The sequence below is a fragment of the Mobula hypostoma genome, chromosome 29 (genome assembly GCF_963921235.1).
Source record: "Mobula hypostoma chromosome 29, sMobHyp1.1, whole genome shotgun sequence".
NCBI lineage: Eukaryota > Metazoa > Chordata > Chondrichthyes > Myliobatiformes > Myliobatidae > Mobula > Mobula hypostoma.
Genome location: NC_086125.1, coordinates 20,921,380 through 20,937,304, shown reverse-complemented (window position 1 = coordinate 20,937,304; position 15,925 = coordinate 20,921,380). Strand labels below are relative to the sequence as shown.

The window sequence follows — 15,925 nt, the reverse complement described above, 5'->3', positions numbered from 1 at the left end:
TATGACGCTCAGTGTTGCATCTCGGTGGGATGAGTCTCTGGCTGAATGTACTCCTGTGCCCACCCAGTACATTATGTAGTGGATGGGAGACATTGTCCAAGATGGCATGCAACTTGGACAGCATCCTCTTTTCAGACACCACCGTCAGAGAGTCCAGTTCCATCCCCACAACACCACTAGCCTTACGAGTGAGTTTGTTGATTCTGTTGGTGTCTGCTACCCTCAGCCTGCTGCCCCAGCACACAACAGCAAACATGATAGCACTGGCCACCACAGACTCGTAGAACATCCTCAGCATCGTCTGGCAGATGTTAAAGGACCTCAGTCTCCTCAGGAAATAGAGACGGCTCTGACCCTTCTTGTAGACAGCCTCAGTGTTCTTAGACCAGTCCAGTTTATTGTCAGTTCGTATCCCCAGGTATTTGTAATCCTCCACCATGTCCACACTGACCCCCTGGATGGAAACATGGGTCACCGGTACCTTAGCTGGCACCGGTATCTTACCGGTGACATGGGTTTAATTCCATTGCTTTTGTAAGGAATTTATACATTTCATGTGGGTTTCTTCTGGGTGCTCCAGTTTCATCCCACATTCCAAAGACCTGCAAGTTAGCAGGTTACTTGCTCACATGGGTGTAATTGGGTGACAAGGCTCACTGGGTCAGAAGTTCTGTATCTCTGTTTAAAAAGGCATAGCATTACACAATGCACTGAGCTAGATAAAACAAAAACAACGCAGAATGAAGAGTAAAGGCTACCGAATAATTGCAATGCAGATAAGCAAATGAAGTGCAAGATCATAACGAGGTAGATTGTGAGGCCAGGAGTCCATCTTATTGCACTCTTGTTCTTGTTCTACTTTGAAACAATGTGATGGGAACTTTAATGTCCATCAGAGGCCTCATGAGAGGATGATATCTCCAACACTTCTGCACTCCCTCAACACTGCCCATGGTATTTGTCCTCACTGGATTCGTCAGGACTAGCAGGCCAGGCAGCATCTCTAGGAAGAGGTGCAGTTGATGTTTCAGGCCCAGAGTCCTGACGAAGGGTCTCGGCCTGAAACGTCGACTGCGCCTCTTCCTAGAGATGCTACCTGGCCTGCTGCGTTCACCAGCAACTTTTATGTGTGTTGCTTATATAAAAAATAAAGTTGGCTTAATTTACGAATTTGGAATGAAATGCGCATAAATGCTAGAATGGTTGATCAGATTAACTTCCTGGGGGAAAGAAAGCTTTTTAGATGGCGTGAAAGGATTTGTTTTAATTGCCCTATCGTGCTTTCCAGAAGTGAGCAAGTTGTCACAGTGTTGTTGCAAAGAGGAACCGAGTGATGGGATCCTTTAGTACATCAGCAGATTTCAGAGAACGGTGGTACTTTGGCTTGCAGCAGAGGGTCAGGGAATCTCAGACACTTAGTTCCCTTTCTCCTTTTGTGTGGGTTTTGGAAACCTCTGCATATTAACAACCAAGTTGTTTGGCAGTGTGCAGCAGCATTGAGCTCGTGGGTGACTTTGAATTCCCCAGCAATGTAACTGAGGGGAGGAAAGTCCTCATTTGATTCTTCCCAGCACAAGTTAGGTAATGTAGGTACTTTTTTGTTCCAGCTGATGGGGACGTTACTACCAAGGCTGAGGTTTATTGTGCGTCCGTAATTTTCTGCAAACTGAATAGGCAATTAGGAGTTCGTCACGTTGCTGCATGGCCATTTACATGTAGGCTAGCATGGGAAATGACAGGAAAAGAAATGATCTTACACAGCAATCTAGTAGTCAGATGGTCACTAGCTCTAACTTTCAAATTTATTTAATTACTTGAGTTTAAATTGTGAAATTAAGGTTGGAATTTATGTCTCTGGACACAAATCCAGTAATTTAACCATTACATTACCATACCGTAGGTAACTCTTGTGGATTGCAGTTGTCTACTGTAGATCCCAAGAGCAACTGACTGAAGCTGATAGAAATCTATAATAAAGCAGAAAATGCTCCGAATACGGGGTGGAGGGGGGAAGAAAAGCAGAGAGAAGAGGTGGAGGGAGGGAAGTAGAGAGAGAGAGAGAATGAGAAAGAATGAGGGAAGCAGAGGGAGAGAGGAAAGCAAAGTAAAGGAGGGAGGTAGCAAAATGGAGAGACAGGGATGGGTGTACAGAAACAAAAAAAAACAGTGAGGGAAGCAGAGAGAGAGGGATGTTGCGAATTAGTGCGGGAGAGAGGCAGAGAGACAGAGTTAATGCTTTGGTTAACTACAAATCCCTCCTGTGGTGAGCCAAGTGATGGAGCTCCTCTTAAATCTCTATCATCATACTTGTTAATGTGGAAACCAAGCAGGCAAATCACATTTTTTTGAGTTAAAGGTCAAGTTAACTGTGGTTTCTGAAAACACAACAGCACTTGAATAAATTAATTTAAATTTCATAACAGTGATTTCATTGCAGAACAACTGAATCTTATCCATAAGCTTTAGTGGCAGAGTGAACTGGCAGCAAACCATCCTCAGAACAGTATTGGTCTTTGCTTTTGCTTGTTTTTTTTTCGTACTCCAGCTCTGTGGTGGCACAGGGTCAAAGAGAGACACTGGAGTTGTTCCCAAGCCTTCGCCTGACAGCAGATTATTCGTGCCAGCATTTCTTTTTGTCTTCTTGCTCTGTCCAATGTCCGGTCACTTGTTTTGTGCCCATAATATTGCTAGCTGTCTTTGCATGGTGCAGTATGTCTCACTGTGTGTGTGTGTTTGTGTGTCTGGTGCACACCCTATTCACATCTTTCACTCTCCTTTCTTAGCTGGTGTATGACTTCCTCTTCCTCTCCCCCACCATGCTACTCTCCCCTCATCCTTACTCCCTCTCACCCTCATCCTCTCACCCACACCCTTCCCCTTTCCCCTCCACATTCCCCACTTCCTCTGCACCCCGTACCCTTCTCCCTCCCTCCCCCTCCCCTGCCTCCTTCCTCCCTCTGACTGTCTCTCTCCCTTTCTCTCTTGCCCCCCCCTCTCTCTCTCACTCTCACTCTCTGCCTCTGTCTCTCTCTGTCTCTGTCTCTCTCTCTCTGTCTCTCTCTCTCTGTCTCTGTCTCTGTCTCTGTCTCTGTCTCTCTCTCTGTCTCTCTCTCTCTGTCTCTCTCTCTCTGTCTCTCTCTCTCTCTCTCTCTCTCTCTCTCTCTCTCTCTCTCTCTCTCTCTCTCTCTCTCTCTCTCTCTCTCTCTCTCTCTCTCTCTCTCTCTGTGTCTCTGTTCCAAGTATTTTAAGTGTATTCACAATGGATCAACTTGGCTGTAAAAGTTTATTGGCACACACTGAGGGTCCAGACAAAAACAATACACTTTATTGAAGCAGCTGAAGTAAGCTGTTCCCAGATTGTAGACAACAGGGAAAAGCTTTCGGGAAGATTTCTTGGTGGATGTTGCTTACTTTAACGTTTGTCAATGACCAGGGAACACCGCATCTGCAAGCCATCCTATTGTGCAGTGTCGGGAATACTGCCCTGAACAATTCTAGGGAATGGGTTACAGACCTAACTCTTTGGTCCTTGTGGTCATGCTGGTGGTTTGATTCTGACCTCGAGTGCTGTCTGAATGCAGTTTACGCATTCTCTCCCATGAGGCATGCAACCAGAATTAGGCCATTTGGCCCATTGTGTCTCCTCCACCATTCGATCACGGCTGATTTATTTTCCCTTTCAGCAGCGTGTTTTTCACTCCCACATCCCAAAGATGTGTTGGCAGGTTAGTTGATGCCTGAATGTGGTGTTCCCTGGTTTTTTACAACCCTTCGAACATTCACCAAGGAACCTTCCCAGAAGCTTCTCTCTGTTTGAGTAAGTAACTGGCAAACAATCACAGAGTGGTTGATGAATGTGTGTGAGGGGATCCGCTTCCAGTGCTACCACATTATAAGGAGAGGGTTAATGGACTGAAGGGAAGGCACTGTGGATACTGACAGGTTGGTTAGCCTCATCCGTGGCAATGAATTCCACAGATTCTCCAGTCTCCGGCTAAAGAAATACTTCTTCATCTCTATTCTAAAGGGACATCTTTCTATTCAGAGGCCCTTCCCTCAGGTCCTAGGCTCCATCCTCTGCTCCCACTCTATCTAGGCTTTTCAATATTTGGTAGGTTTCAATAAGATCCCTCCTCATTCTTCTTGGCTCCAGTGAGCCCAGAGCCATCAAACACTCCTCATATGATAACCTTTTCTTTCTCAGGATCATTCTTGTAGACCTCTTCTGGATCCTCTCTAATACCAGCACATCCTTTCTTAGATACGAGGCTCAAAATTGCTCATATTCCAAATATAGTATCTCAGATACCTTATAAAGCCTCAGCATTTCATCCTTGCTTTTATATTCTAGTCCGCTTGAAATGAGTGCTAACATTGCATTTGCCTCCCTTACTACAGACTCAACCTGCAAGTTCTAACCTTTAGGGATCCTGCATGAGTACTCCCAAGTGGCTTTGCACTTCTGATTACTGAATTAGCTTTTTGTTTTGAAGACAATCTATGCCTCTATTCTTTCTATTAAAGTGCATGACCCTACACTTCCCTACTTAAGTGTTCCATATGCCACTTCTTTGCCCATTATCCTGATTTTCCAAGCTCTTCTACGGTGTCCCTGTTTGGATGTAGGGGTGGGGTTGGGGAGATACTGATTCTCTCAGGGCTGAGGATTCATAAGGCATTGGTGAGACTAATCTTGGAGTATAGTGAAAAGTATTGCCTGTGCAAGATCCAGATATGGAGGCTTGAGGTCATCTGTCATTGGATATGTGCATCGGTCATTTGCTGCTACTTCTCATTGAGAAGTCATGATGGCTGGCTTTGCGCGTTTTCCACTTTATTTTTCTGACCTGTCTCCACTATCCTGACCATCTGCTTTTCTTTTGTCCAGGACCAGTTTGAGATCATAGAACGACAGACCCAGTGGGGGATCGAACTGGTGGAGAAGTATGTGAAGTTTGTGAAGGATCGCAGTGAAATCGAACAGAGTTACGCCAAGCAGCTGAGGTGAGTTGGAAGTCCCCTGATTGAGTGTTGTGCTTCTGACGCTGTGTGAAGCTGCAAGTTGATTTTTACTTGCACCTGTGCTTACATATACTGTGCATGTGACAATAAACTCAACTTTGACTTTGAAGTCCACCTTCAGAGACCAGAGAGGCACAGGTTTCTGGCCCAGCTGAAGATCTCCCACGCTACTGGTTTCTCAACACCTCCGTCCTTATTACCTGATGGAAATGCAAGTTGTTCTCTCTCTTCTACAGTGTTTCTTTAAGAAATAAGCAAGGGTGTTCAAAATGAATGTCTTGCACAACCAAAACTCCTCTCATCATCCCCAAATAACTTGAGTTTTGTGATTATTCTTAGGCGATCTTTGTGAGTTGTCAGCTTGCTTGTCTCTCCGGAGAAGGGGTTCCCCACCTTTTTTAATGCCATGGACAAACACCAGTAAGCAATGGGTCCGTGGACCCCCCCAGGCTGGCACACCCAGCTCGAGAGTGATGGCTGAAAGTGTTCACTGGCAAGACGAATGGACGAGGATATCTATTTGTAAATTGTTTCTAGCATCAGTGACTGTTGTGAGTGGTGAGGTTGCACTGCCGGCATAGAGATTAATGACACATTGCGTGGGTACTCTGAGCAGGTAGTTCAGGCCGTCTGGCAATTCAGACCTGCTCCTCCCCCTCATTGTTCATGCAGATAACGCTGACCTGTCTCCTCCTTTCTCCTGTGTTGCCCGAACACCTGTGCCCCATGCCGCGCCTACGTTCGTGCCCCCCATCGTCCCCACATCAGTGCCCTGCGCTGTCCCCACTTTGCCGGATTCCCTGAATTTCCAGAAAGCTTTTAGATCCTGCTTCGTATTGACATGATGACTCAGCCGGTGTCTGAAGCGTGAAGGAGGAAGTGGATTTGGTGATATTCTGAGTTAATTTGCACACTTAGGAGGGCTCAAGCAGTTCCGGGAACTCTTCAAGGGCAGGGAAGTTAAGGGCTTGACTTAAAACTGAGGAGGTTGGATGTTGTGCAGAGATGTCAGTGAAAAGTAAATGGTCAGCTTTTCCCAGGAAGGCAGTGGGCTCGTCAATATCGGAATTCTGTATAGTTTTGGATCAGAAGTTTGTCTAGGCTGGATGGGAGCAATTGGAGCTCAGGATGGGCGGTGGGGGGAAACGGCAGGTGGGAGGTGTAGGACTCTGGCCCCAAGAATGTGACTGGTTTTGATCCCCAACCCAATGTGTTGTTAGTAGCCATCACTGGGCTCCCCCCCCACCCCCACCATAGCCTGGATCCACTCTGGATGTCATCCAGTTGAAGGTCCCTGTAAGTCCACGTCATGACCCAGGGGTTGCCTGTGTGTGACATGTGCAGCAATCAACAGGTGGTAAATCTTTGGAATTCTCAGTCCCAGAGGGATATTGAGGCTCAGTCATTGAAGGTAGTCCACAGCAAGATGGATATATTTCTCCTTACCCGAGGAATCAGGGGTCTGAAGGTGGAGTAAGAAAATGAGCAGGTCTTATTGAGTGGTACAGCAGGCTTGAGGGGCCAAATTGTCTGATCCAGTTCCCATTTCTTACTGCAAACTTGAACAGGGGTGGGGAATAGTATGGGATACAGTAACACAACATGCTTTAGGAATTGCTGAAGGGTCTCAGCCCGAAACGCCGGCTCTTTATTCCTCTCCAACGCCACCAGCTTCCCCATCCTGAGCTCCAGTTGCTTCCGTCCGTCCCGGGCTGATCGCCAGATTTCCATCATCTGCAGAACTTTGTGCGCTTCTGTTGGAGGAACTGCCAGTGTTTTGGGTCGAATCCCTACGTTCAGGCATGCCGGCTTTGGAAGAGTTCTCCTCTCCTCTTCTGCAGTTCGGCGAGCTGCTCGCCAGCTCTTTAACTATATTCTTACAGACTTGCCATTGAATTCTTTCCCCTCTCTGTCTCCTACCAACAATGCTGCTTGGTGTGCTGAGTTTCTCCAGCAGATTGTTTGTGGTTCCAGATTCCAGCATCTGTAGTCCCTTGTGTCCCCAAGAAACTTTTCCTTAGTGCACATGTACCTCCTGCTCCCATTAGAGTCCCCTGGACTGGTCCAACCATCCAACCGTTCAGTTAATTGAACATCTAAGGATGGTCATAGTCATTGAGCATGCCAGAAGCATCTGCATCCTGTTTGTCAGAAGTACATAGGGAACCAGGCTGAAATTGAAGGAACTGACTTCCCCGTCTGCGTCATGGTTCCCTTTTCAAAACCATGGACAGTAAAGAAGACCGACGTTGATAGAAATCGAAAATTCACAACTTTTGCCAAACTTCCTTCATCCCATCCCAGACCAGGCCTGGTTACCTTGAGCAGTGAGTTTAGAAATTACTGAGCGCCTGGATATGTGCCAATGCCCAGACAAACCATGAATGTCATAGATTTGGTTTAAGGCCCAGAAAAATGTTGATGGAATGAAAAAAGAGAGAGCGCGTGCCCACACATACACAAAATAGCACCAATGGAAAAATGAGAGGTGGCAGTACTCCACTCAGCCCCTCAAAGTGCAATGGTTCAATTACATCATGGCTGATCTAATTTTGGACTAAACCCTGCTCTCCTGCTTGTTCCTGTACTCTAACCCCACTCCCCACTCCCTACCCCCCAACCCCTGTAGTGTAATACTCTGCCCTGGTCCTGACCATACGGAGTCTCTCTCCATGTGGCAAGTTCCAAACACTCGGCTGCCTCACTGTTCTGGTCTCTTTCCATCTCTCTCTTTTTCTCAAGGATGTATGTGATGTCTCTCTTTCTCAGTCCTTCCCAGTCACACAGACACCTGGAGCGCAGGAGAATTAGGGGAGATCTTGCAAAGGTATGCAAAATTATGAGTGGCTCATAGAGGGTGACTGCAGGTAGGCTTTTTCCCTTAGGTTGAGTGAGACTTCAACTAGAGGTCATATGTTCAGGGTGAAAGGTGAAATATTTAAGGGGAACTTCTTAGAGTAGTGGTCGCCAACCTTTTTAAGCCCAATATCCCCTACCTCGGCCTTATTGAAAGGCAAGATCAACCTACTAAATCATTTAGAGAAAAAAACAGCTCAGATTTTACTTCCAACTTGAGGCCTTTTATTTGGGCTAATTGTATTTGAATTACATAAAATACTTTTGTCAAACTTGCAAATTAATTTAACCAAGAAAACACTGTAACTAGCATATCAAACAGGCCATAGCAGTCTTTCTTTAAGGATATTACAATACTTTATACCTTTTTAAGTAACTTCGACTTTGAAAAAGGACCACTTGACAACTTCATGTCCAAAGGAACAACTTTATCTGGGACGGCAAAACCAATGCGCTGGAGGGGCTTATACACACATGCGCAGAAAAGACCGGAAGTAAAACCCCGCAACCCCGGAAACAACCTCTATTTACAAACAGCTTTCTGTAGCGGGAGTATTGCTGTATTACTATTATCCTAATTGGTATTAACTTATCTCTATAATGCTCACATTACAACACTTCTCCCCCTTTAAATTCCAACATTCCCCAAATGTAAAAGAACTGGGAAACAAAAAACAGTGGTGTCATTAGCTTGCATACCCCTGAAACTTAGTGTCTCAGTAACAGTTTACCAATACAAAACACCTGAAAAATGTGGCAGATTCAACATTCTGTCGAACAAAGGGAACTGCTCATTCGAATATTCAGTCTGTCAGGAGGTTTGCGAGGGCGCTGTGCTGCAATGGTTTGTTGACTTGCTGCCTGAGATAAAGAAACGAGGAGCGTGAGGAACTGTCAGATGATGCGTGGCTACTGGATTTAGGGTTCCTGACAGATGTAATGGCTAAATTAAATGCACTTAACAATGAGCTCATGGGGAAAGATCGACACCTGCCCCACATGATAGATGGTAAATGCGTTTAAGGCCAAGCTTGGTGTTTGGATTTCAAATTTAAAGAACGGGAGGCTGACACACTTTCCCAACTTGGAGAAACTGTTGTAGGCCATCAAGGAAAAAAAAAATGCTTTTCGCCCTGAGCAGTACTGTACTTACCTAGACAAACTGCCAATAGGGTTAGATCGGCATTTTGGGGAGTTAAACGTCAAGAGAAAGATTGCTGCATTTATTTCAAACCCATTTCTGCCGATCGATATAGAACAGATAGCAGCCAAATTCCAGCAAGTATTTGGTGAGCCAAGTGATTTTGAAATGGAAATAATTGATTTGCAAAATGACATCGAGCTTAAAGCAAGATCAAGGGACGGTGACTTTTGGGGGCTTGTCAGCAGGGAGAAGTTTCCTCACCTCACCACATGTGCACTAGAAGTCATTGCCTACTTCGGGTCAACTTATGTGTGAAATTGCACATTCACAGATGAAAATTATTAAATCTCAAGTACAGGAGCTGTCTTACTGTCAGACACCTCACAGACTGGCTGTCTGTAGTTATGAGCCAAATTTCAGGGAACTAGCGGAAAGTATCCAGCCCCAGTCATCACACTGAGTACAACAGTCAATTTTTATTCATTTATTTTTCATGTTGAAATAAAATTAAATAATGAAACTTAGAATTAAAGGTGTTGTAATGTGAGCATTATAAAGATAAGTTAATACCAATTAGAATAATGGTAATATAGCAATACTCCCGCTACGGAAAGCTGTTTGTAAACAGAGGTTGTTTCCGGGGTTGCAGGGTTTTACTTCCGGTCTTTTCTGTGCATGTGTGTATAAGCCCCTCCGCCGCATTGGCTTTGCCATTCCAGATGAAGTTGTTCCTTTGGACATGAAGTTGTCGAGTGGTCCTTTTTCAAAGTAGAAGTTATTACATATGACTCACATATGTGCTCTAGGGGTAAAATCTGCTTTTGCATCAAAAGGTTTATCAGGCATAATGTATTTGTGTATTTTTTTTTCGGGATCTACTGGGAAAGTCTCAAAAGATTGACTGGTTGGCGACCACTATCTTAGAGGGTAGTGCGAATATGGAACGAGCTACCAGCAGGAGTGGTAGATGCGGATTCAATATTTAGATGGGACAATGGGTAGGACCAGGTAGGAGGCCAGGTTGGACTACATGGACCAAAGTTCCTGTTTTTATGCTCAGTGACTATGGAAATATAACCTTTTGAATTGCTATTGTGAGCTATCAGGAGTCAGGGCACAAATGGTAAAGTATTGATTTAAAAACCTGGCTCAGATTTGAGTTTCTTCCCATGGTGGAGATGGGTTCACCTTCTGGGGGTGGGACGGCTGACTATTTTGCTTTCTTTTCTCAGGACCTTGGTGAAGAAGTACAGCCCCAAACGAGCTATGAAAGAAGAACCCGAGCTGAAGTAAGTTAGAGTCAGTTTGTGAAATCTCCAGAGCTGGGCTCATTGGATGGCGAGTAGTCCCCCCGACCCCCACCATGGGAGGTGGGGTATTTGATGTCTCACATGTACTGTACATCATCACATACAGCGAAATACATTGTTATGTGTCAAATCAAATCAGTGATGATTGTGCTGTGCAGCCCACGTGTGTCGTCACAGTTCTGGTGCCAACGTAACACACCCACAGCTCACCAACCCTAACAATATATTTTTGGAATGTGGGAAGGTTAGGGTTCCTACCATTGGGTCACAGGAAGAACTTGAAAATTTCTTAATGGCGGAAATCAAATTCTGAGCTGGCAGTGCTGACCGCTATGTCACCGTGCCACCCCTGTGCTGACAGCTCTTTCATTTCCTTAAGTTTTCCTCCCAGTCACATCCAAAGTTCCCATTAGGAGGTTTGAGTGAGTGTGTGCACATGCGTGTGTATGTGTAAATATATACATTACCAGCGCATATAGCATTAGAGGAACTCAGAGGATCAGGCAGCATCTATGCAGGGAAGTACAGTCAACATTTTTGGTTGAGACTCTTCATCGGGACTGGAAAGAAGAGGAGATGGCCGGTATAATGGAGTGGAGCAAGAGTTGGCAGGTGATGAGTAGACTCGAGTGGGGGGAGGGTGTGGTAACCAGTTGAGGAAAGTGGCAGTGATTTAAGAACTGGGCAGTGTTAGGTGGATGGGTGATGAGCATCTTTCTTGGGAACTTGTCTCCTTCGCCAGCCTGTTCCACACGGTTTCCAGCTCTGTTTTCAGGCCTCCCAGTTTGGACCCACCAAGGATCTCAGGTACCTGCGTTCATCACAGTCTCATTGGCAAAAGGCTGAAGGTGATAAAACCTGATAGGAGAGCAAGGCGGAGCACAGAATAAAGGATGGGGAGGGGAGGGGAACCAGCGTGTGGAGAGGGTGGGGTGGGGCAGGAAAGAAAGAGGCCGATGGGGAGGAGAGAGGTCTGTCCCTTTTCCCCTGCAGATGCTGTCTGACCTGCTGATCACCTCCAGCACTTTGCCTGTTGCTCCACGCTCCAGCATCACCAATCTTTTGTTGCTTGTGTATGCAAACTTAGTTTTTTTTGTGCGTTTGCATATTTTGTGTATGTATGTGTAAACAAGTATATACATAATTTGTGAATGTGTGTTAACAAGTATATACACGATTTGTGAATGTGTGTAAACAAGTATGTACGTGGTTTTGTCTGCGTAGAGCACATGAACATTAAATGCATAAACTGAAGAGATTATGCAGACGTTGAAAATCTAGAGCTACACACCCCACTGCTGAAGGAAGTCAGCAGATCAGGCGGCATCTGCGGAAAGAAATCATGGGTTGACATTTCGAGCTGAGAGCCTTCACCAGGACTGCATTCAATGCATGTGCATTTATGCTTATGTGTATGTTGATTCTCGTATGTATGCACGCATGCAAGGGTGCGTGTCCCAGTGTACATGTGCATGGATGTTTGTGTGTATGTCTGCAAGTGTAAGTCCATAGATATCTGCAGAGGTATGTACAAAAGTGAGGGTGTTAGGTTAGCTCATGCACGAACTGGTTTTTCAGGAAGTACCTGATAATCACAATATCTCCATGATGTCACTTCTGGGCCCGGAGCCAGGTCTTTCATTCTGTAGTTGTGCTTTGCCATCTAGCCCTCAAAGCAGTGATCATCAGTGGCAATCAGAACAAACCCTGGTTGATGACAATGTAGCCACTTATCTCCCCTGACCTTCGGGACTGTGAAGTGGTTGAGTAAATCTGATGAATAGCAGTCTAGTGATTTGAAGTGTACGTGTTCCCACCATGTGCCTTCCCCAAGTACTTCTGTGGACTTAATTGGGCGGATTTTTTTCCCCTCTAAGTCCATTGATGGTCCATTATCTGCCCCCCCCCGTCTCCCTTGATTGAGTGATTGTTGCCCTTTACAATAATTCTACGGCATCCATAAGACACAGGAGCAGAACTCAGTCTATCGAGTCTGCTCTACCACTGAATCGTGGCTGATTTATTTGTCCCCTCAGTCTCATTCTTCTGCCTTCTCCTCATAACCTTTAACACCCTTACTATCAACTTCTGCTTTAAATATAACCAATGACTTGACCTCCACAGCTGTCTGTGGCAGTGAATTCCACAGATTCAACACCCTCTGGCTAAAGAAACCCCTCCTTGTCTCTGTTCTAAAGTAACGTTCTTGTATTCTGAGGCTGTGTCCTCTGGTCCTAGACTCCCACTCTATAGAGAACATCCTGTCCACATACACTCTTTCTAGGCATTTCAATATTCGGTATGTTTCATGAAATCTAGTTGTATCTACCTTAAAAATGGAGGAAGGCCTTCTGGTTTACCCTGTCCATGAGCTCGGATAATTTTATCTGCTTCAGTCATGTGTCCTCTTACCTCCTTTGCTCCAGGGGAAAACAGATGCAGCCCCTGTAGTCTTTCTTCATAACTAAAACCCAGGGTGTAGAATTGAAAACGCAAGAGATTCTGCAGATGGTGGAAATTCAGCGTAACACACACACAATGCTGGAGGAACTCAGCGGACCAGGCAGTATCTATGGAGAGGAATAAAGAGCAGGTGTTTTGTGCCAAGACCCTTCATCAGGACTGGAAAGGAAGGGGTTAGAATTGAAATCTCTGTGTAGAATTCTTGGAATAAGTAAATTCTGCATGGGTGACTGAAATTTCTCCTCCTGCTCAGGTTGTCTAATCTGACTGGTTGTAATGCCTTTTATCTCCTTGCAGATTTTCCCAGTATGAGACCTTCATTAACATTCTCAATGAGCTGAACGACTACGCAGGGCAGCGGGAGGTTATTGCAGAGAATTTGATGCAGTACATCTTTGCTGAACTGATGAAGTACTTACACGAAAATAAGCAGGAACGCAAGACGGTACGGTGCAGTGTGATCTTGTTCATCCACTCCCTTTTCCTACCCTCCCTCCAAGTATCCATGCCATCTTCCCAATGGGTTACACATCCCTAGTACACCATAGACCTTTGCCGAATAATAGTAATCCTGGTTTCATATTTGGAATTTTACAGGGCCAACTCCACCAGGGTCAGCATGTGTATGTGGAACATGTAACACCACCACACAATACAGGCCCTATGGCCACACTGTTTATTTATTTATTTAGCATAGAATAAGCCCTTCGAGCTACGCCACCCAGCAATCCTCCAATTCAATCCTAGCCTAATCGTGGGACAATTTACAATGACCAATTAACCTACCAAATGGTGAGTCTTTGGACTTTTGGGAGGAAACCAGAGCACCTGGTGGAAACTCAAGCAATTATAGAGAGAATGTACAAATTTCTTACAGGCAGCGGTCGAAGTGCTGTCCTTTTAACCTATTCAAAATCAATTTAACCCTTCCCTCCTACATTTTTCTATCATCCATGTGTCTAATCTAAAAGTCTCTTAAATGTCCTTAATGTATCTGCCTCTACTACCAATCCTGGTAGTGCGTTCCATGTACCCACCATTCTCAAAAACTTGTCCTTGACATTCCCTCCATCCCATACTTTCCTCCAATCACCTTAAAATAATGTGTCCTCATATTAGCCACATATGAAAGACAATGAGCCACATTAGAGATGGTAGATGAAAATAAGAAGTGAAAAGATGACTTGCTCCCTGAGAATTCAAAAGGAAAAATTTTATCAAATTTGGAATAAATGGATTGAATATATAACCCGAAAGCGAGCAGACTTTAGATGACTCTCCTAATGATTTATACTGCTCTTCTCATCAACACAGTAATATTGCTAACGTAAGCACCCCTGGTCTAAATGTTTACTGTTTTTGTTTTTTTTTGGAAAATGGAGAATTAACACAAGTAAAGGAAAAGATTTGGGAAAGGGATAAAAAATGATAAAATTAAGTAAATAAGTACATAGGGATTGGATAATTATGCTTGGGGGTAGGAGCAAACATGGAACAAGTTAAGATATAAACACCTACAATGGTAGTTACATAGGCTTACATACAACATTTTGGACCAGAAAGAAGTGGTCCAGAAGAGATATATGGAAATTATTATTAATCCACTATTATTACAATTTTTCTTAACAACTAATATCATTACTTAGCCTAATAGAGTAGAATTTCAACTGCACATAATTATCTATTTAAAGTGTCTAATTTCTTTTTATATCATCTTATTGTGTACTTAGAAATGTATAAATAACTATAGTTTTATACATATATAACAAAAATGGAAAAAGTTATACATGTAAAAAAAAGTTCATGATACTTGTGAATTCCTTATCCAAATAAAAATAAAAAATTTAAAAAAGAAGAAAATAAAAAGTAACTGCAGATACTAGAAGCCTGAAATAAAAATAGAAAATGCTGGAAACGTTCAGCAGGTCAGGCAGCGTCTCTGGAGAGAGAAACAGTTAACAATTTATGAGGAAGATCATTCCTCAGAATGGTTCTGACAAAAGGTCTCTGGCCTGAAACAGCAACACTGCTTCCCTTAATGTTACATGGTGCCTGACTAATGTTTCAGCATTTTTCTGTTTTTAATTTCTTGAGATGAAAGGGAATGTGACCAGTAGCTTGATCAAAGTGGCAGGTTTGGAGGGGTATTGTGAAGGGGGAGGCGTGTAACGGAGGTTTAGGGAGTGAATTCCCCTGAAGGTCTCTGCAACTGAAAGCCTTTGAGCGAACTCTGTTGCAAACTGAGTAGTAATGGTGAACCATGGAACCAGGGATAAAGATTGGCTTAAGGATCAGAGACAATCCATTGTGTGTTTAGTACAGGTTGGGTACCCCTTATCCGAAATGCTTCGGGCTGGAGGTGTTTCGTATTTCAGATCTTGAAATATAAAATGAGGTAGACTGGAATCACCATTCCAACTCTCGAATTTCTGTGCTACTGGTAAGCAGTTGTTATCTTACACAAACGTATTGACGTAGTGTTCAGTGTTAGGTTTTCATGAGCGATGATCTTGGCAAACTCAGGAATGAATTTTTCTGCTGCTTTGTGATCAGCAGATGCTTTGTCAATAAAAAAAACTTAAAAAATTTGATACCATGCCTTTTCTTAAATTTCTGCAACAGTCCTGCTGAATATTCACAGCTCCCTTCATTTTGCAATTCATCAGGATAGATCTCTGTGATCAGCATACCAATAAGCGAGATTTGTTCATTCTGACGCTAATGAATCCACTCTTTCAATACATGATCGAAGCCAGACAGTGGTGTATCGGCACTGGACTTCGAGGCGAATGGTGTTGGGTTCAAATCTGACTGGCCCCCACACGCTTTTCCATCCGTGCTGGGTTGAATGTTGAGCTAACAGCTCTGCCTCGTACAAAACAGATAAATGCCCAGCAAATGGCAAAAAATGCCGCCCAATTTGACACGAGGCACGAAAAGGAACAACAATACACAATCGCAATCTATTGTTTTTCTATTTTTCATTAACTTCTGTTCGTTATATACGTGAGGTCACTTCTCAGAACTGTTTGTAGTGTGCAGGGACCTGCGCATCACCTGGGAACTTCACAACACAGTGGGGCATTTTCCATTTGTAACGTCATGTTAACACTCAAAAAAAATGTCAGAT

General features: G+C 44.1%; 1 protein-coding gene across 1 annotated transcript in view; it reads left to right on the top strand.

The window, feature by feature from the left end:
• trip10a (thyroid hormone receptor interactor 10a) overlaps positions 1-15,925 on the top strand; it is a 195,983-nt gene that overhangs the window by 112,568 nt on the left and 67,490 nt on the right. Inside the window, exons 2-4 of the mRNA XM_063036010.1 lie at positions 4,889-5,004; positions 10,255-10,311; positions 13,093-13,240. Of these exons, the coding sequence (XP_062892080.1) occupies positions 4,889-5,004; positions 10,255-10,311; positions 13,093-13,240 (321 nt within the window). The remainder of the gene's footprint in view (positions 1-4,888; positions 5,005-10,254; positions 10,312-13,092; positions 13,241-15,925) is intronic.